Below are 22550 nucleotides of genomic sequence, written 5' to 3'. Positions count from 1 at the left end.
GGCAAAATTCTGAAGTTGGAACACTGTGCTCTGTTTTCAATTAATTTTCTCTCTTTTCAGGCACTTTAGGTGGCCTCGCTATTGGGTTTCCATGAGGCTCTTACCAAGCTCTGCAGATATTTTTTCATCCTTTTCTCTCTGTCCTCCCTCCCATGTTAAGCCTTGGGTGTCATGGCCAAGTTGGCAGCCAGATGTCTGATTAGCTATCCATGCCAAGGGGTTATGAGTAGCCAATGCTTTAATGTGTGGTTCTCCAGAGTTTGTGTTCTTTTTAACAAAGGGCTCTAGGAAGTTGGGATGGTCTCTACAAGGGAAGAAACCTCAAATTCTAAACTTCTAGATGCACTGGCAGTGCAGCAGGGGAGGTCATTTCAGTCTGCTAGCCTCAATTCTCAGTGGGCCCCCTTGTGAAATCAACTCTGTTCCTAAGAATGTACAGGATTTCCTTTGCAGACTTGTGTAGAAGTTGAAGAGGACAAGACTGACCACAAAAGGTATCGAGAGTGCCAAGTTCTTGTCTTCTAGCTTTGCTGATTTGTGTTGATAGGATCAAACTGGGAAAAAAAAATTGGCTAACATAACCCAAATTCACCTGACCTTAATATAATACTAACTTGACTCACAAAGCCTGTATAAGAGTTTGTTGTGGGAAATACCTCTTTCCAGGAGGAGGCTGTTCGACTCACAATGGAGTGACCCAGTTTCAGACATAGGAATTTGGAATCAGCAATCACTTGTGCTGTTCTCCCAGTGATTCTCTCTAACCCTCCTAGAGGCTGGAACCACGCACCTTGATGATCTAGCAGAGGAGAAGAGGGTACAAGGTGGGTGACAAGGGGGCCCAGGATAACTCTGGCCTGTTAAAGAGAACTAGCTATGGGTTCTCAATCTGGCCCTACTGCTCCTTAGCTGTGTGACCTTGGGTAAGTTACACGAACTCCCTAGCCTCTGTCTACTGTCTGTAAAAATGGGAAGAACACCGACACGTAGCAAACATTCAGCTCCTATTTCTATTACTGTCATATTATTGATATAATTAGCCATTTTGGAAAAAGAGAGCTAAAATTGATGTTGGGGTACCAACCTCTCTACAGGGGCAGACGTGGAAAGAGCGGGGAAATTTTGGTTATGCAAGAGACAACGGTGAGTAAGGGAGGCAGATGAAGTGCTAACATGCAGACTTTCCATTGTAGCATTCGGGATGGAACAAGACCTGGTTCCCCCTTTCTGGAAACTTACCTGTGAGTGTCTCTTCCAGATACGTCCTGCAGAAAGCTTGATGAGCACTGTCAGGGACACACAGAGCATGGCAAAGCTCAGGCACAGGTCAAAGGCTTGAAGCGCCAGGTGGTACTCTTCGTAGTGTGGTGGGTCCACACAAACTGATGGGAATTTTGCATACGGAAACGGAAAGGCAACCGCGTAACCGAGGTAATCGGTCCCTGCAATCCCTGAAAGTGAGTAGAAGCAATATGGGCCAAGGAGGGCAGATTCCAAGGCTACTGCAAAGTGGAGTGGACATCCCATCGCGCTCAGAATCACAAAGGTGAAACTAGCTTCCCACTGGAAATAAAGCAAAAACTAATGGTTACCTTGGGGACTAAACTCTTCAAAAGCTCCTCAGCAATATGAAGAAAGAAAGAAATGTCAGGCGTTCATCTCTTTCGCTGGGAAGCGAAGGAGAGACGGGTTACGTCACAACTTTCTCTTTTGGGCTCTTTGGTTCTCCTCTTGAATCTGCACTATGGAAGAATAATGTATCAACCAACCGGGCCAAAAGTGAAATGAATGCCATTCAACAAGCATGTGTTTATATATCTTCTATCAGGTGTGGACAGCCGGTGTGGGGTGAGAAAAACAAACACAAGTACACAGAATCCTTGCCTCATGCTGGCACCTTGGGAGTCGGGGCATGGTCCAGGGTCCAGCAGCACTCCATCCGGGGGAGTTCGTTAGAGATGTGGAATCTCACACCTCACCCAGATCGGCTGAATCCGAATTTGTATATTAGCCGGATTCCCGGGTGATTCACGGGTACACTGAAGTTTGAGCCGTGGGAAGGTGTATGATGGGATCAAGGTAGTCCTTCTATACCGTGGGATCGCTTGGCTCCATACTATTGAAAGGCAAGATATCATAGATATTTCTCTCATTTTCCCTCATTTCCCCTCATTTAGGGGGAGAAGTAACCAAGACATTGGAAAGAGACCCCAAACTGAGGGGCTGAGCCTTAAAAGTTGATTAGACACAGAGGAGCCTGTAGATCCATTTCTTCAAAATGAAATTCAGGGGCATTCATGTCGGTTGTGTCCTCCCCAAACCATAATACTTAAATATTTACAAGTCTCCTAGTTTATTACTGAAACCCATCATTGTGGGGCATCAATCAGAGAGAATTCAGTGATAATTGGAAATCACGTTCTCTATGTTCCATCCTGAACCGGCAGAGATTTGACCTTCAAACCTATTCACCCATCACACCCGATGTCTGTGTCTTTACCAGGTATGTCCGGGTCCGCTCTCTGTGAGCCAACAGCAGAAGCGTGCCCGTCGTGATGGCCTGTGGGAGGAAAATGGAAAAATAACATCCGTGATAGAGTGTACCCCTGGAAAGAGTTCAATCCGTCTCACGGTTTGACAACTTTATTATGAACTAGAAAGGACAGCAAATGGCTAAATGGATTTATGGCTGGCATCTCCTCCTCATCTGGGATGACAATGAGGAAAAGAAGCCATCAGTGTCATAAAGACGTGATTCATACGCGCTCATTTTTTGATTTTCGGCGTTGCCTTTGCCATCACAATTATAACCTTCACTACTGTAAGGTGTCACCGCGGGGAAAGCTTGGCTTTATAACCCTTGCCATATGTTTTATTTTGATTAATTGTCGATTGTTCATCTTTCTCGCACATTGCTAAAATTGCAAAGGGGAGGAGCCGGAAAGGAAACATGTCACAGAACCCTGAAAACCTGCCCAGCGACGGCATTATCTCTGATTTTCTGCTTTTCTTTTGAGATTCCGCAGCCTCAGCCTGCTGGTGGGATGCAACTATGTGATTCTTGTTTGCTAGGAACAAAGATTATAATTAGAGGGACATTAATCGTTCTGGGTGCAGTGGTGTTCAGCTGTTCAAGAGGCTTTTTTTTGTTTTTGTTTTTTTTTTTAGTCTCCTTCCAGGGAAAAAGACCCAACTTGCAGAATGAAGACAGTTAAACAAAGGAAGGAATGGTGTCACCAGAACTGAGCAATATATAACAACAACAACAACAAAAATTCTAGGCTCATCTTTGATTCAGCTCTGGGTCCGATGAAGGAGACCTTTGTGGTCACTGAGCCTGGAAACCGTTTATTCCCGACCCATAAATCACTTGTTCCTGGTCAAGGAATGTTTTGAGGTTGACAGAGAAAACCAGGAAGAGGCTGAAATAAGATACAGAATGAGGGCAGGACCAAAAGTAGTTACAAATTAGGTTTTTGACAGAGAAATCAATATAACTATATGTATAGTATACATACAAATGCATGCAAATTTAAGGAAGAAAAAAATCAGAGTTTTTTACTAATACGGTTCTGGGGTATGCTGCTTCTGGAGCTTCTGTGTCCAGCCTGTTTTTTTTAAAAAACAATATTTTATTTAAATTCAATTTGCCAACATTTACTATAACACCCTGCGCTCATCCCATCGGGTGCCCTCCTCAGTACCTGTCCCCCTGTTACCCCTCCGCCCCCCTCCACCCACCTCCCATCTGGCCTGTTTTTTGTTGTTATTGCTGTTTGAGTTTGGTTTTTGTTTTTGTTTTTGAGCTCCAGCTCTTGATTTTCCTGGCATGTTTTATTTTGAACGTCCGACTTAGAGAATTTAGTTGTTGGGGGTGGGGGGTGTGTGCACACACACACGTTTGCACAAAACCTCTCGTGCAGCTAAGTCTGAAATTCCAGACGTGGCGGGGCCATAGCATAACACTCCCGTGGATAAAAACAGAACCATCTGTAGTCAGAAGAGGTTGGCTTGATTCTGCAAGAGGAAAGTTTCCAAGGGAGCCTGCAGAGGTCGAGCCAGCGTAACTAGCACAACCAAACAGGGGAATTATGAGGCGCAGCCGAACCCTGATGCTGAGCCCGGGGCTGGTCTTTGCTTTCAGAGGCAAGGTGCTCTCCATGGACACGTCACTCCCGGGTGGGAGAGAAACCCTGGCCCCAGCAAGAGCAACCCGGCTGGTGCAACTCCTGGGGGATGGCTGGCATCACTAGATGCTTAGATTCCAGGTTGCCTTAACTACTTTGGCGTCAACTGTTGCTTTCCTTTCAAAAGTTGAAAAATGCTGCAGGATGGCAGGGGCCTGTTATTTCTGTTGCAGCTGCCAGCTTGAATTTTGCTTTGTTTACACAAAACTTTGAAAAGATCTTTCATGGAGTGGGCTGGTGTATGAATGCCATTCAGTAACTTGTGAAATCCACCCTGTGGATGGCGGTGGCTCAGGAGCGAGCACACCCATCTCTCGTGGTGCCCCCGAGACTGAGGGTCAGGGGTCCCCTGAGTCACAGCCTCCCTTTTCTTGCTTTTTTTTTTTTTTTTTAAGATTTATTTATTTATTTGAGAGATGGAGCGTGCACAAGTGCGTGGGGGTGTGGAGCAGAGGTGCAGGGAGGAGAGGCCCGGCTGACTGTGGGCTGGGCAGGGACTGGGCTACTGGGCTGCTGGGCTGCACCTTCCCCCCACCCCCCACCCCAGGTCATCACGGCCTGAGCTACAACCAGCACTGGGACGCTTACCTGACTGGGCCACCCAAGCACCCTCTCTTTTCCTTTTTAGAAACCTTGTATTTAGAGAGGGGGAGGGAAAAGAATGCAAAAGGAAGAGTTTTGGGGGGTAGGGAAGAGAAGTCAAGTGGGAAAGTCAATGTGGGAGGCAAGAGCCGGGAGCCAGGCCTCATCTTCCCCCAGCGCCTTTGGCCTTGGCCAGCTTTCTGCTCCGCGGGCAGCCCCTGGGCCATCACTTGGGTTTGGCCAGAGTAGCTGATGGCACGACCATCGGGGCCCCCCCACCCAATCTTCAAAGCACCCCCACGAAGGACACAGTACCCAGGAGCCGATGAACTGGAGGAAGCAGGGAGGAGGCACAACAGACAGAGAGGAATCATTTTAAAATGGGCTAATTTATTCACTTGCAAACATCTAGCGTGGGTCTCCTACGAACACGGCTGCTGCGGGCACCGTGCGGCCAGCACACCGACCAACACTTGCTGAGCGCTCGCTGGATGCCGGGCACGACTCTCCACGCTTTAGTGCGCTCACTCACCTAGCCCTGCTAACGACGGAGATCGTCTCCTACTTTTTAAACGAGGCACAGAGAGGCTCAATCCGATGAGCAGGCTCACTAAGTAATAGCCGTAGACATACTGGTTCCAGCTTTCCCTGGAAGTTACAGTCCAGAGGCGACAGTCATGCGCTTCGACGAATGTCCACCAAATGAGGCAAGAAGAGCGCGTGCTTTCCGTGTGAGAGGAGCCCACGGACAAGATCCCGCTCCCAGGGGGAGGATCGTTGATGAAAGCATCGTGGGATGGGGATCCCTGGGGGGCTCAGTGGTTTGGCCCCTGCCTTCGGCCCAGGACGTGGTCCTGGGGTTCCGGGATCCAGTCCTGCATTGGGCTCCCTGCATGGAGCCTGCTTCTCCCTCTGCCTGGGTCTCTGCCTCTCTCTCTGTGTGTCTCTCATGAATGCATAAATAAAATCTTTAAAAATAAATAAAAAAATAAAAATGCACATAAACACAACTATTAAAAAAATCTTCCATCATAACTTAAAAAAAAAAAAAGAAGAAGATGAAGCATTGTGGGTTGAAGGGTGGATGTGATTCCAGGGGGAGAGGGCAGAGGGAAGGGCTTTCCGGGCAGCCCGAGCACCCTGTGCCACAGGGAAACCAGGCTCAGGGAACAGTGAGACAGGTGCCCAGAGGGGGGACAGGCTGGTTCTGTGTACAAATGAGTAGATCAGGCTTGAGAGCCACCTTGGGGCCAGGTCGAGAAGGGCTTGGAAATTCGGGCTAACATATCTGGCCTTTGAACCACGAAGCCACACTGAAGGCTTTTGAAGAAGGAGCCTGACTGTCACAGCAGAGGTTTAGGAAGCTGAGCCTGTGGTCATGTGCACGATGGACTGGGAGGCAGGGAGGCCTGACGTCTCCGTGGGAACTTGGTCTTCAAGCTTTAAACACATTATATTATTTACTTTTTTTTTCTTTAAAAATTTCACCTTTTTAAAAGTAATCTCTACACCCAACGTGGAGCTTGAACCCACAGCTCGGAGATCAAGAGTCGTAAGCTCCACTGATGGAGCCAGCCAAGCACCCCCAGGCTCTTTTTAAAACCTCTATCCATATCAAGAAATATATTTTGCATCATGGTCAAGATATAAATATTTTTATATCTAACCAAAATCATAATACTGTTACTATGTGTGATACACTCTGATTCTATTCTATTCTATTCTATTCTATTCTATTCTATTCTATTCTATTCTATTCTATTCTATTCTATTCTATTCTATTCTGGTGTTATAAGTGCTGCTAGCTACCCAATAGATTGATTTCATAACTCATTAATGAATGGGTTCTCACAGTTTGGCTATTGACGTTATCCTGGTGTAAAGCTTGGGTGCGGGTGGGAAGTGCTAAGGAGTGAGGGGGAGGTGGTGCACAGCGACGCTGAGAGGGAAGCGTGCACAGGGATGTGCTTTGCAGGACAGAGAAGGGTCAGGGCAATGGGATGGCCTGTGGGGTAGGAGCGGGGCTGAGGGCAGGCTGGCGTAGGGCACCATCGCCCACATCACAGCCGCGGTGCATCCCTCGGCAACTGAGGCAGGCGGAGTCTCGTGCCTCACCCCGGATTTACTGAATCTGCGTACACGGTTTAACAAGACCTGCAGGTGATTCATACGCACATTACGGTTTGAGAAGCGCTAGTTTGGAGGGAAGGATTAAGTCAAAAGTCACTCTAGGGTTTTGAAATTGGGTTCAGAGCCAGGAGAGTCAGGAAAAGAAATCATTGCTTTTGCTGGCGAGATGATTTGGGAGGGACAAGCTGAGCTTAGAGAGATAGAGGAGATCCAGGGGACACCTGGGGGGCTCAGGGGGTTAAACATCTGCCTTCGGCTTGGGTCATGATCTCGGGATCCTGGGATCAAGCCCGCTCTCAGGCTCCCTGCTCAGCTCCCAGTCCGCTTCTCCCTCTCCCTCTGCACAACCCAGCCCCGTGCACGTGTGTGTGCACGCTCTCTCTCAAGTGAATGAATCAAAATCTTTTAAAATAATAATAATAATAGCAATAATCAAAATGAAAGAAATTTAGGATATCCAAGTGGAAAACCGGCCATCAGGTGTTTGGGAATCACGGGACAGTTGAAGCTGTAAGAGGCTTGAGTGATGGTGTAATCAAGTCCCTTCTCTGGCAGAGGAGGACCCGAGGGCCTCTCTCCGCAGGCCCCGGCTCCAGGCGGGGTCCAGGGCGCAGCACTGCTGCTTGCCATTACCGAAGCCACTGGAGTTGCCAAGCCGCGTGCTCCAGGTCAAGTCGAGCCCAGGCTGCAAGGCACTGTGACCTCCTCGCTGCATACTTTCTAGCAGCTGATGCCTTTAAATAGCCGGGGCCCGAAATGATACGAAATCTGCTTATCACGTGGCTGTCAGAACAGAGCTAGGAGAGTCTGAGGACCAATATTCGTGAAGAATTTAGAAAGTCTGGAATGAAGGCACTGAACACAGTACGTATCACTTGTGGAAATCCGTCTTCTATAAATCTCAAAAGAGAGAGGGAGTCTTTTGCAAAAGGAAACATCAGTGTGATCGAAACGTATAAATGGTTTTGCCACCAGAGCAGGATTCACTCTGCAGGCACGTTGAGAAGCTGGTGGGGTGGTAGGGGTGTCTGGGTGGCTCAGTTGGTTAAGCGTCTGACGTTGATTTTGGCTCAGGTCACGATGTCAGGGCTGTGAGATGGAGCCTGGCGTAGGCCCCGTGCTCACCGGGGCATCCGCTGGAGGGTCTCTCCCGCTCCTGCTCCCTCTGCCCTGCCCCCCATGCCCTCCCTCTCTCTCTGTCTCAAAAAAAAAAAAAAATCTTTAAAAATAAAACAAAACCAAAAAAGTGACTGGTAAGGAAGGTTGTGGACTGAGTCAGAGACCTTTTAAAGTTGACCCCCATCAAAAAGAGCTGTGGTTTGCAAGGAAACTCACGATGAAAAGAAAAGAAAAAATCATTGTTCCAAACTTAGACATCATAGGAAGAGTGAGCATTCTTATTGCTTTCCTTCTCATGAGGATTTTTTCCCCCTGCTTTAGTATAAATACCAGCTTGACTTTTAGTCCTTGCCTCCTAATCGGAGTTCAATGGTATGAAAAATTTTGGGCCGCCAGAGCACGGGACTCATTCACTTATTCAACCACATTTATTGAATATTTATTGAACCTGGTATGTGACTCTTTGTCCCAAGTGCTAGAGGTACAGCAGTAAAGAAAAAGAAAAAAAAAATCCCACCCTTGTACATTATACACTTTTTTGGCAGGGGTATAAACAAACAAACAATAAATATATTATATAGTATATTACATGGTGATAAGGGCCATGGGGAACAGAATAGAACAGGGAATGAGAGATTGGGGATGCTGGTTGTGGGGGAGATTTACAATTTTAAATCGGGTAGTGAGGGTAATGAAGGAAGGCATCGATGAGAAAGTGACTTTTCTTCAAAGAATTAGGGAACCAGGGAAGAATTAGGGAAGTTAGGGAACGAGCCATGTGTGGGAAGAGGCTTCAGGCAGAGAACAGACAGTGCAAAGGCCCTGAGGCAAATAGCACACCTTGGAATATTTGCAAACAACAAGGAGTCAGCATAGTGGTTAAGGGAATGGGAAGAGCTAAGGGAAGAGTGGTAGGAGATGAGGTCCCGAGGGTAACAGAATGGACAACTCAGCTGCTTACCCGGGAATGGAACGGGAAGGCCAGCGGATGGCAAAAGAATAGGAAGGAAGGGTTCGATCAGAGGTTGGGCACTGACCGATGGGATTCAGGGCAGGTGGCCTCCACATAGGCGACCCTGGCATATTGATTATTTTGAATTAAAGTTATTTAAGAAACAACTTGTACAAGAAGAACACGGAGGCTCCTCCGTCCCCCCGAAAGCAGGAAACGGATCCCCATGTGAGGGGGGTACTCTCTCTGCACCCGGAGGGGAGCAGCTTTCCTCCCTCGCAGCACAGACCAAAGGCATGGTATCAACTCGCGTATGCACAGGGCTTTGAAAATTGGCAAAGCTCTTTACCACACAACCCGTGTTCAAACTGGATCATTCTCGCTGAGCATCTTAGGGTTAGTTTCGCACACACTCTCTTTACCTGCCAAATTCCTCATGTTAGAGGGAAAAGCGCTGGAGAACTAGCCGACTGCAGGTCCCGCGCCTCACGACATACCAAGAACGTCAGAGTCAGGACTTGAACGTGGGTCCCATCTCACCCATCCCACCTTTCGGATTCCAATTCCCCATGCTGTCAATCTCAAAATCAAAAAGTCACCCTGCCGGACACAGATCTTGTCATTTCTCTGGGTCTGACTGATAAAATAGATATTGGTGTAGAACAAGCCTATGTTCAATAATTTTTTTTATCCTAATTAGATCTCAGTATCTGTTGAATGTCCTATGATAGGCTGCAGGGATAGGCAAACCCATTGTAAGAAGGGGATCCAGGGTTGGACTGTCATTGTGGTGTTGTCAAACTTTGGATCTGTTCTGAAGACAGAATTTTTAAAAATTAATAGAAAGTATCAGAATCCGTTTCACACAGAAGGCTAAATATTGTGTGAAACTTTTGTTATATGGATTCAGTTATACGAATATATCAAAATCTATTTACCTAGAGAGAATTATATAGATGTATTGACGTACTCTCTAGGTCCCGATGTAAAATGTTTTTCTTGCTCTGGGTCATCAACCAGGAGTGTGGCAGCTGCTTGGATAAATGTAACTGTCATCTTTGCATTCCAGTAGATGTTTGACAAATAATTCTTTGAACGGACGTACAGGTTTAGACAGGAGATGGCGAAAAGAGCAGATTGGCAAGACTGGGGAGAGAGACGTAGAAGAGTGTTTTGGAAAAGAAAAGAAAAAAGAAAAACCCTATACCATGCTTTCCCTGTTCAGTTCCACACTCTCATCATTCTGCTTTCCCCCATCTATCCACCATCCTCGAACCCCACGAGATGGAATATTTAAAAAATTGAGACCTTGTTCTTTTGGTTTTTTTTTTTCCTTTGTAACTCAAACATGCAGTAGGCTATCAATGGGTATTTAATAAATAGGTTAAAATGATATGTTCTGGGGTCTTACTTTTAAGTGATATCCAAGTTAAAGCTAGATTTTTTTTTAAGACTGAAAATGTTGCCTCTCTCAAGAGTAGCTACATTTTAATGGAAAGACTTTAAAGTCCAAATTCTCTAGTGTCCAATGGTGAACGTCAGGCATCACGGGAAACAATGGGAGAGGGATTTGTTGCAAGCGTCTGTAACTCCCCTTAAATCATCCTGCCGGAGGACATCTATGTGCAAGGCAAGCTGTGCCCATTTCCCTGCCCCAGAGAGCTGGGGTGCCAGCCCCACCCTCATTTGTGCCATCATCCAACAAGCAGGCCTGGAGCACCTACCTGGTACCGGCTTGTACTGGGCACACACACCCTCTCCTAATGAACCGCAAAGTTAGCGAGGAACATCCTCCAACTTCTTGAATTACGTTCGGTTTAGACAGTTGCGTGCAAGGAAAAATGTGGGAGAATGAATATTTGGGGCTTGCAAATCTGTGGATCATGACGACACACCTCAGTGTTTGTAGTGAGAGCGTTCGTCTGAAAATTATTTTACGTTCTTCTCCATTTTTACATTATTGTTTATGGTTTACATTTTTTTCCCCTAAATCCAAATTTCAAAAGATAGATCCCACTTTCTGAGACCATCAAGGTGAGAAGATTAAAGTAACGTTTTAAGAATTTCTTGAACAACAACAACAACAAAATTTCTTGAACAGCATTTCAGTAGAGCACCCACGGTAGTATAACCATAACACCATAGTAAGAAAGACCCTACACTTATGAGGCAACTGGTAGAAATCAATGTTCTCCGGTAAGTGCTAATCTTCTGTAGGATTTTCACTTCTTTGTATCGTTGGAAAACTTAAACAGGCCATGTTACTCTTTTTCTACCTTCTCTCCCTTCTTTCTTTACTCTCTCAATATAGGTAATAAAATATTTTCCTACCAAAGCTCCATTCCAGATGGGGCAAGCAATCCAGACACTCCATCCCGTGAACCAAAGCTTGTACGAAAAGACAGGGAAGAAAGCAGTAACTCCAGAGGATACACTGAGAGCCCCCAGAGAAATGAGAATTCGGCCTGCGGCCTGGTATAGGCTCTGCATTTTCGTCGGTGACCTGGGTCCTGGATCTCAAAGATGTTTTGTTACCAAAACATGAGAGTATGTCAGGCCTCAGTAAACAGAAGTTTCTTGGAGACAGTAGCCATGACATGTGTGCACTGTTGATCTACTTGGAAACAAGCTTTTATTTGTTTCACCCAAGATAATGAAATGTAATGAAATAATCCTTGACATGAATTTGACACAATAAATTCTAATACTAGTTTACTGAGAATGAGAGAGAGAGAGAGAGAGGCGGGGGGTGGGGGTGGAATCATTCCTCGTTTTGGATTACGGCCTCCATTCCCTTCATTCTGCTCTGGCGTGGGGAGTGCCCACTTCCTGGCTTAATCAGATTCAAAGGCTTGCTGACTGAGCTAATTGTTTCTCAACTCAACCTGCCTGGTGGTTCCAGCATAAAGCCAACATCCTTTGTGCACAATAGATCCACATTCCCAGCACAATTTCCCACAAACCAAAGTAAAAATAAGCACTCTGATCACTTTGCACTACATTTAATTTAAATGATTTAAAGCAAAAAAACGAGACTTGTCCCCATCTTTCAAAGTTCAATTCTACTACAATTGTGTTTGAAGTTTTGATAAAGATTTCTGATGTGGCTTCACTCCCAAAGAGGCATAAGCTGCATTATATGGAGTCACGCCTTGTTTTAAGAAACCTGGCTTCTCATTAGTTATTTTACTATAATTCAATCATCAAGTAGAGGACAAAGATGGAAGGGGATGTAGTTGTAACATAAATGCTGACGAGCAATTTATTAGTTGACTAAAATACCAATCTCCAATCATTCTTGAATCATTATTCAAATTCTAGATGTTGCGCTTATTCAAGCAACTGTAAAAGTTTATTTCTTAGTTTCTCATGTACTTGTGAAAGTGGTGCATATTTGCTTTTGACTAGTAGGACATGTTTGTCTCTTCTAAGATAATATCTTGAAAACTCAGACCACTTGGGATGCCTGAGTGGCTCAGTGGTTGAGTATCTGCCTTTGGCTCAGGTCATGACCCCCGGGGTCCCAGGATCGAGTCCCGCATCTCCCTCCCCGCAGGGAGCCTGCTTCTCCCTCTGCCTGTGTCTCTGCCCCTCTCTGTGTGTCTCTCAGGAATAAATAAATAAAATCTTTTTTTAAAAAAATAAATAAAATCCTTAAAAAAGAAAACTCAGACCACTTTCTGAAGATATCTGAATACTTTTCCTATTCAATATTAATACCTTTTCTCCTAAAGGAGAATGATGAAAAGTCATTTTATGAATGGAAATGTAGTGGTTTAGAACATGCGTTTGGGCCTGAGACAGAGCTGGGATCCATTACCTGCCAGGTATGTGTATTTGGGCAAGAGCAAGTTACCTGATGTTCCAGGACTGTTTCTTCCTATGGGAATAAAATCCGTGTTTATCGCACCAGGTGGTGATTGAGAAAAGTAAATGAGCCACTACATGTAAGAGGCTCAGCACCGAGCTCTGCATAGCAAAGAAGCTTAGTTATTTACCAACTGTTACGTGGGGGTCGGACTTGGGGGTTCTTTCAGCTGGGACAGAGGCGCTGTCATTACTGTTGCTTCTGTGCATCATCATATTGTGTCTTGATGCCTCTTAGGCAGCTCCCAAAGGCCCCTTCCATGTATGAGGAGGAGGGAAACTTCTCTCGGATGCTCTGCTTTTTCCCCTTCTGTCTTTCTGCCCTTAACAGCCATGCCACCGCGTGCCCCAGATTCTGAAGCAGTTGCTTTCCTGGACATACAGGACCCAGGAAACCAGCTCAGGCTTTCTGCTATAGCTGTTCTTTCCCAGATCCTCTCAACACTGCGGGAGCGTGTTCTCTTTCTCTTTCTTCCTGAAGCCACCGGGTAAGCTCCACGAGGGCAGAGGCCTTCCAAGTCTTAGGCGTCCCCTAGCCATATGGGATGCTCCCAATACCTAGAATTGTGTCTGGCCCAGAGTAGATACTTAATATACGGTTGTTGAATTCATTAATTCACCAGCTAATTCATTAGGTCATTGGTGCTGGGCCCTTGCGGCCCCGAGGGTCTGCCCCCTTGTAGAGCTCCGTGTGCCCCCCATGCCACCGTGTGCCCAGCTAGTGTGTTCCCCTTGCTACAGAGGGAAGGGGGTCTGGGCTGAAGAAAGACTTGTTTGTGTTGGTATTTGGTTTGGGCTGTTTTGACTTTTTCCTTTACTTTTTATCTCAAGGTTATAGCTACATGACATGTCAATATACTGTGGGTCAGATCATTCTCTCCTGTTTGCATGTTTGGAAAATAAAGACTGTTGAAATACTCATGTTAAACAGTACAAAGATGGCAAACAAAGAGAATATTTTTTTTGTTGTTTTAATCTGGGGCGGGGGGGGGCTTTTTTAAGCGTTTGTAACACTGACAGGCTAACCCTGACATTGCCAGTGTGACTTAGAAACCCGGATGTAGTCATGATTGGAAGAGTTGTTGCCCCCGAATGCAACGAAGAGAAGGGGCAGAGGTAGAGCTAGGGATTTCTGTGTGCGTGTGTGTGTGTGTATTTTTCTATGAATTAGGGATTTCTTGCTGGGAGTTTTCCCAGACGCACCTTTCTGCAAGAACCTATCTGTGCTCATGGCCTTAGAGCATAGAGACTTCCAGGGAGGGCAGCTACTGGGAAAGACGAGAAAGTCTAATTTCTGCTTCTGACCAGGGCTTCCTCCAAGCTCGGCCACGTCACCTGGGTTCCCAGGACCCACCCTAAGACCCCTCCAGGGCCTCTGGCCACTCCAGGGCTCCCTGCTTCCCACTGGGCACTGCTGGAAGGTGGGTCTGTAATCCTTCCTGAAGGTGGTGGAGTCAAGATCTTTGCTGGCTGCTTTGCAGACCCTCCCTTCTCTCTTACCCAAGGGGATCCAGCAATCTTTGCTCAGGAAAGAATGGTGGAAGTGGCACCAAAGTCTTCAATCCAGCCTTGCTACAAACAAAAACAAAAGCAACAAAAACAAAACAAAACGAAAAGGGAAATGTGGCCTGGACCCTCCAGAAGAGGTGGGATAATGTCAGTGATGCTGACCTAGGGAGAGAAGCTGAATGTGGTCACTCTCTACCTCTTCAGATACGTTCCTTTACAAGTGAGCCCTGGAAATAGCTCTGCATGTGCTAAAGGGCCTTTGGTTTTCTTAAAAGTTGGTTTCAAAGTTACAGACAGGGTCTGTTTTAGCCAAGATAAAAGAGAACAGAGCTCTAAACAAGAGATGAAATTCAACTGCTTTATTGTTCCAGTGGCTTCTGGGGACGGGCTTCATTTGTTTACATAGCAGAGAGTTAGCTCCTGCAGCACAAAGAGCATGAACTTTGACATCAGAAAGACCTGTGTTTGGTGCTAAGGATTCCATCTAATATATACAAAAGGAATGAAAAATTAGAAAACTTACACTCTGCTAACCCCGCCGCAGTAACCGATTCAAACACAATGGAAAAAATGATAGTTCTCCTGATGGAAAATATGGCACTTGCCACCTTCACCAAGCCATCGAGCTTCATATCACCCCTTCCAGGACAAACTGACATCCCTGACTCCTGATATCACACCGCGGAAGGACACGCCTTCACTCACGTACTGTTTCTGGCAAAAATGTTTAGCTTGAGTCTCATCACAAAGAAACAGACAAATTCAGATCACAGGGACATTTTAAAAAGCACCAGCCTGGGCCCTTCAAAACTGTCCACAAAAGATAACAAAATATTCCTGAGACACTTGGGGAAACTTGAATATGGGTTTCAGGGGGCGCCCCGAGTGGCTGGGTCACTTGATCTCCTGATTCTTGCTTTCGGCTCAGGTCATGACCTCAGGGCTGTGGTGGGATCAAGCCCTGTATGGGGCTCAGCTCAGAGTCTGCAGGAGATTCCCTCTCTCCCTCTGCTCCTCTCCCCACCCCCGCTCTCTCTCTCTCAATAAATAACGAAAGTCTTTAAAAAATAATAAAATAAAAATAAATATGGGTTTTATATTAGATAACAGTGTGTATCAGCGTTGAGTATCCTGGAGTACGAGTGACACGATAGTTATATGACATAATGTCCCGTTGGTGAAACTAGTTAAGTCAGTGTTCCTTATGCTTTTTTTCAACATTTCTATAGGTCTGAAATTTTTAAGTTAAAATGTGAGGCAACAAAAGGAAAAAAAAATCAGCTTTTGTAACTGCATAAAATGAAAGGCCTAACGTTTACGCAGACATACTGGCTCAATAATCCTTGAGAATATTGATGCCTGCAGGTCACGGTGTAAGGAATGTAAGGAAGAGCTGCTTTGAGCCCCCTTTTAGCACCAAGATGGCACCTGTCTTCCTGGAATAGGGACGATGGAACAGGTATGTTAGGTTACCCTGTGACGCTACACCTCTCATGCAGACACAGCGATGGGTATCTTTTATATACTCTTTTATCTTTCCAGAGATTCCAGTTTCTTCACTGGATTACTAAGTGAAGGCTCCTTCCTAATGCACATTTCCTTCTGCTTTTTCCTAGCCGTTCGACTTCAACTTTGAGTGAACCCTCTCTTCTCATAATGGCTTGGGGTTTAAGGAGAGCAAAGTTCAATTTTTATCATCCCTAACTGGGAATTGTCAAATTTAAAGCCTTCCAATCTGCAAGATGTTGGGGCCCAAAGAGAGATTTGTGCACCAGCTCGTGCTTACCTAGTTTAGATTTTATCTGCCTTTTGTATATCTGACCCTCAAATGTGTTTTGGAATCATCTGGAATTTATCAGAATTTTCCCATGTTTTTGCAAAGCAAAACAACTTCAGTCTGTCACCGGCGAACTTGTGCAGCTAGCTGTCAGTTTGCTCTCCCAAGCCCTGCAGCTGCAAGGAAATGCTCTTATTGGCAGACTTGACCTCACCAGGCAGCCTCCCACAGGCTACTGTGGAGATTGTCTGCCTTTTGGGAAGGCTGCTCCTATCTTGTTTAATCACGGAGATAGAGGAGCCGCAGATAGAACTGAGATTGTGACAGCGGCTGTGACTGATCGGTGCTCTGGCCACCACCTGAGCGGGGTGGGGGGAAGAAACTAAGAAAACAGGAAGAGAGAAACAGTGGGGGTGTCTGGGGAAGAGAGGTGGAGAGAAGATGGAGAGGGAAGAAGGACAACAAGAGAGGAGTCAGAACACAGAGGAAAACATTCCTGAAGCCAAAAACAGCTTCTTGCGTCACTCGCAGATCCAAAGCCTGGGTCTGGACAGAGTTGATTCCGGGACAGAGGAGCGATGGAAGCCATGGGCCATTCATGTCCACTTTACAAAAGATATTTGTAGGGCGGACAAAGGGGGAAATAAATAGGAGGAAAGGGCAAAAAAGTGGAATGAGAAAGTAGGAGCTCTAAGTATCCTGAAATGTGCTCAGGTTACGCGTGTCTTAAAGTTGCTCTGCAGGACAAACCTTTAAATCCTCTTACGCAGGAGATGTATATTCATTTAGTCCTTCTCTCAGCCCTTTTGAAAAAGGAGAGAACCAAACTCTTCAGTGAGAAACTAAACGCACTTTTTGATCCAGTCGCATCCATGTGAAAGGCGAAAGAGAGGCAGGAATGGTGAGGCTGGCCTCCCCAAAGCCCTCGACAGCTGCCCTCCTTTTTTCCGTTTTACAGATGACAAAGCTGAGGTTCTAAGATGTTCAATGATGAAGATGGCACAGCGAATCAGTGTTGAACCCTGGTGTGAACCTACGAATGCTTGACTCCCAAGTTGGCGAGTTTGGGTTTTCACTACTAGAGCAGGACACAGGGGTACCACACCTGTTAAAACACATATACACATATGAAAACTGACCCACAATGTATACCCAATAGGGTTGTCCTCAACCCAAGGACATAACAGGAATGGAGATGATGCTGCATGTGTGCAAAGGAGACATTTTCAGAACTGTTGATTCTACTCCCAGTTACAGAGAGAGAGAGAGACAAAGAGACAAAGAGAGAGCTTTTCCTCGTCCTTTCTTTTTATAAAATTAGGACAAAGGAGAGAAGGACAACCAAAGTTTCATTCCTACATATTGAGGTAAAAATCTGGAAGCATCTGGAGCATTGCTGGGTCTAGTTTCCATTTTTCAGTGTTTCCTGTGTGTGCTCTTGCCTTGAGTGTGGAGACGTACTATGCGAGGTGGTTGCATGCGCTGTTCCCCAGTGGCTGGGTGAAGGGGCATGGGCTGAAACACAGGAATAAGAGGAGGAGCAGTGTAATGCAGTAGGAAGAGACCACAGCTGTGTGACCTTGAGTAAATCAAAACCTCTCATAATCTTGGTGTCCTTCTCAGCAACATGTGGAGGTTGGACTAGATAATTTCTAAGATTCCTCCCATATCTAAGATTCCGTGACTTGAAATAAATCCCCAAGGAGCTAAAGTGCCTGCATGGCCAAAATGCCTGTCTCTAAGAAGCCTTTATCAGTAAGAATGTTATCTCCTTGAGGACCGGGAACCACCAACTAGATCCACCTCTGTCTGGTGTAAGCAATGGAAACAAAACAAGCGCAGCACGTTGTCTGTTGGTCAACTGGATTCCTCTTGGAGAGATTTCATGGAGAGTTCCCCTATGGGGGCCTCTCTTTGCCCCTGTGGCACACAGGCAGCCATGAGGCCCACATCCACCAGCTGGGAGCCGGCCTCCACCAGCTGGGTAATTAACAGCCTTTGAGCAACAAGTTGGTGATCTCAGCCCAGCTCTTGTGACTGTGTCATAAAATAATTAAAACTTGTCATCCAACACAGCAGAGGCCTGGAAGGACAAGGACTGAGGGAGCATAAAGCCAAGTCATTCTTCTTTTCTAGCTCCTCAAAAAAGGATGAAAAAGTGGGAGGGAATTGATGACACCTGAAGTCATGGAGTGCCTGGTGTCAGTAGATGTAGAGGTGAGGCGTCAGTGAGGCTCTGGGCATGCGCAGAACTCAAAGACAGCTAGTCCTCCGCAGGCTTAGAGCGGCTATTTTTTTTCTTTTTTTCTTAAGAGAAAGAGAGAGAGAGAGAGCGCGCACTTGGGAGGGGGTAGGGGCAGAGGGAGAGGGGGAGAGAATCTTAAGTAGAGGCTCCTTGCCTGATGCAGGAGCCCAACAGAGGCTGCATCTGGGCTTAACCAACTAGGCACCCTGGCGCCCCTCTACATCAACTTCTGATTGGGCAGGAGACAAAGTCCTTCCTTTGTTTTTCAAGCAACGGTTAAAATATTAGGAACCTCAGTTTTTTGTATATTTATAACACAGGAAAACAAGGTGAGCAAAGACTGGTACCACAGTTGATTCACTCCCTCAGCTCATCCAAGTCTCTGATCAAAAAGCCCCTCAGCACAGACCTTTCTCATCAACCTCTTTCCCCATCTCTCTGTTCAGTTTACTGCATGTCTTCCCAACTAGAACGAAAGCTCCATGAAGGCAAGGACTTTGTTTTGTTCTCTGCTACATTCCAGAGTCCGGAACAACGCCTGGCCTCTGGAAGATGCTTAGGAAGTGAATGGATGGATGGATGGATGATGGATGGATGGGTGGATGGATGAATTAAACTGCTTATCACAGTAACTAGTTTATTTAGGCCACTTTTGCTGACAAAGCTAGCTCCTCAGGCCTTCACTTAGAAACATTTAATATCTTGGTATCTTGAATCTCTCCATGAAAATCCACACATAAAAACAAAGGAAATCTTCCAGGTTGGCTCACTCAGCTGTGAGACTGCCCGGTAAATGCATGTGCGGTGTATGTGGCTCTACGGGAGAGGCGTGCCCTTGCTGGGATTATTTTGGCCTCGCTGTACCCGCATGTGACATACTGCCACATGACTCTGTGTTAAATAGAGGAAGACACAAGGTCACAGACTAACCGCGTGAGTCTAGCAAGAACTTCCGCCTCTGGGAGAAAGCTCTAATGTGCTTTTTCATCCAGGGTGATGCCAACTCTTAAAGCAGCTCACGTTCCCCGGTGATCTAATTGAATAGTTTTTATGTTATCTCTGTATATTTGAAGGTTGTATCTACTGCTTCGTCTGACCTCTTTTCACAGATAACAAATAGTTTCCCCTACTCTGTAGAAAAATGAAACAGCAAAGATATTAAAATTTTTATTCACGAGAATTTGATGACACAGACTTATGCTCCTATTGTGTTTCCATACAGACGATACTGTGATCTTTTCTGAGATAGGACAACTGATCAACTAAGTGCATCCTTCTGATACTAAGGAGTTGGGTAGCATAGGATAAACATCACCCACTTTTACCAGATGATGGTATCATTTTTGTATACAAAGACCTACACTTTCCTTTATCTTTTCAATAATGCAGGTATCCTACCCTGGTGTGTGTATGTGTGTGTGTGTATTTTTTTTTTTAAAGAGGAGAAAAGAGCATTTTTTGATAATTCCGCATCTCCCTGTCCCAGTACATAAACCTTTCTGTTTCTTTCTCGTGATCCGTACAAAGCTAATTGACATTAAAGATAAAAGCTAGTCTACTAGGCAAGTCTCCTTTGTCCAATGAACAAATTCACTGAAAAGCATGTGGGGCAATGAGAATGAAAAGTACATGGTAGTAATGACCCAACTGGAGAATCATAGAATGAAACAGGTCCTGAGAGATGAGCCAGTCCATGCCTGACATTTCACAGACAAATTCCACAGTTAAAATACCAATACAAAGAGCTGTCTAACTGAAACCTTCACCTAAAATTTAATAAGCCCCTTGTGGCCCGATGGTCTTTCTGCTATATCTACGTTTAGCACTAGGTGTTGCTCTACTGCTATTTATAGACCAGAATTCTTTGATATGCACAGAAGCTGAGCCTCCTAATTCGAGTTCCATCTTGCAAATGCTGTTTCTGAGATGATACCCTGCTAGTACTTGATATGTTTCATTGAGCCAGCTTCATTTAAATGGTTCAGGTATGGCATACGAATCCACTGAAAGAGCCACTCTGGAAAGAAGGGATCAATACATGCCAGGGAAAGGCTACTCCAAAGTCAAATTTTTCAAATTGTCCTAATTCAAATATTTACTTAAACTCTGTTTTTATATTATGTGCAACACAAGGGGAATGACATTGTTGCTGTGTGTTTCCTGGAACTGACTGTGGGCTACAAGGCCACAGATAAAGTTTGTTTATAGAAAAACAAAATATGAAAAAAAAAAGTTTAGCACGGTTCTATTTGGGGTTTAATACTCCCACACATACCAAGGGGGAGAAAGGACAACTTTCTAGAACCTTACTTTCCCCATGGCAACAGAGGACAGAAATGCTTTAACCCCCTCTAGTGACAGATGTGTCATTACTCAGAGAAGTTCAGTTGTTCGGTTTGAATGCTAATACCATAGGGAGAAAGAGGTCCTGCTTTAAGAATTTCATTGCTTAGGAAGAGGACAGATTTTCAATTCACCTTTAAGTTTTAAAGGGAATAAAATTCAGCTATTAAATATGAATCTTTAACATCATTACTCAGTTGTTTCAAATTGGATAAATTTTTTTAAAAGATTTTATTTATTTACTTGAGAGAGAAAGAGAGAGCATGTGCATGCAAGCGGGGGGCAGGATTGAGAGCGAGGAAGAGAGGATATGGAGCAGACTCTGCACCGAGTACAGAGCCTGAGTCGGGCCTCAATCCCACAACCTCGAGATCATGACTGGAGCGGAGATCAAGAGTTGGATGCTCAACGGACTGAGCTACCCAGTCGCCCCTCAACTTGGGCAAATGTCACATAAACTCAGCATAAATGTTCAAATTCTACAGGTCAAATGTTATAACCATCTAATACTGAGTTTAAAATCATCATACGTGGAGCAAAACAGTGGCTAGTACATTGTTTCTAAACATGGTTTTTTTTTTTTTCAGTTTTGGTTATTTACCAGTAATTATAATACCAATCATCAGGCAATGATGCTAATAACGGTCCTAGATTTTTAGCAGGAGGGAAAGTGGAAGAAGGAAGCCAGAGCAGAAGCATCCTAATCCCATTACCAAGCTTAGTGTAGAAGGAGACAAGTAGCTCACACAAAGGTAGTTGTCAAGGATCCATGATATAGACTCTTTGGTCTAGTCCTAAAGAGAAGGTTCCTTCCAGTTTTTATAGTCCAGGCCTCAGGCTGAGGAAACTAAGTCTTTGGTTGAAGCTTGACTATCTTCTAGAAGGTTCTTTTCAGCTTTCTCCCCAGCACAAATCAGCCAAGTAGCATCCACTACGACCTTTGCAATTCATTTGTTATGCTGTGTTGAAGATGGGCAACTTTTCAAAAGGGATAGGTCAACCTTCCGACCCATGTCCTTGTCAACATGGGGTAAGAGGCATTTATGTGTTAGGAAAACTGCCTATTTCCTACAAAAGGGAGGGAGAGAAGAGTTTTTGAAAGCATGCATTTTGGAAATCATGTTTAGTGAGTGGCAGGAAGGAGAGGTGGTAGGCACTGAGGAAGCTTCTGCTGTCTTTAGTGAGATCCCCTTCCATCTGGACCATTTTTGGGAAGTCTACCAGCGTGTGCAGGGGTAAGAAACTTAGGAGCTATGAAAATAGACTTGTCATTTACACAAGCAGATGTGCACACACAAATCACGACGTGCTTACTCTTTGTTTTCTTCATGCTAACCTGACCAAAGTTTTTTTTTTTTAATGCCATTTTATGAGTTCTTCTAATGTCATCTCCTAATCTCTTCCATCCCTTTTTATTCTCCAAGCAGGTTACATTTGCATAATTCCAAAAAGGTGAACATAGCTCACGCTTTTGCTTAAAAATGGTTTCCAGCCTAGCTTAACAACCTCTATTTTTTCAAGTTCGTTCCAAGATTGAGACAAAAATCTCTCTATGAAAAGCAAAATAAAAGCCAAATTCCTATGCTTTTGCCTCATTTCATGTTTTATTATTCTATGTTCCCTAATAATACATTCTGTAAATATTGAAATGGGCACACGTTCTGTGGATGGAAAGCAAGGCTATGTAGTTAATGCAAGTTGTGATCTCCAGAAGATGTCCATTTTAGGCCACATGCGACTTATATTTTTTCTCCTCTCTTGATAGAGAAAAAAGAAAAATAAAACCATGGAAAAAATTATAGAACCCAACTATATGCATTTTGGGGCCAATGATAGACC

General features: G+C 45.0%; 1 protein-coding gene across 1 annotated transcript; it reads right to left on the bottom strand.

Moving 5' to 3' along the window:
* Window positions 1–769: 769 nt before the first annotated feature.
* On the bottom strand, window positions 770–11467 carry TMEM212 (transmembrane protein 212). Its single transcript, XM_038583288.1, has 4 exons — window positions 11302–11467; window positions 2501–2560; window positions 1240–1563; window positions 770–799 (listed from the first exon to the last, which is right to left on the bottom strand). Exons 1-4 carry the CDS (start codon window positions 11458–11460, stop codon window positions 770–772), a joined length of 573 nt encoding a protein of 190 aa, XP_038439216.1. The 5' UTR covers window positions 11461–11467.
* Window positions 11468–22550: the final 11083 nt, after the last annotated feature.

This window comes from Canis lupus, chromosome 34 (assembly GCF_011100685.1).
Source record: "Canis lupus familiaris isolate Mischka breed German Shepherd chromosome 34, alternate assembly UU_Cfam_GSD_1.0, whole genome shotgun sequence".
Classification (NCBI taxonomy): Eukaryota; Metazoa; Chordata; class Mammalia; order Carnivora; family Canidae; genus Canis; species Canis lupus.
This window is presented reverse-complemented; position numbering and strand designations above follow the sequence as displayed.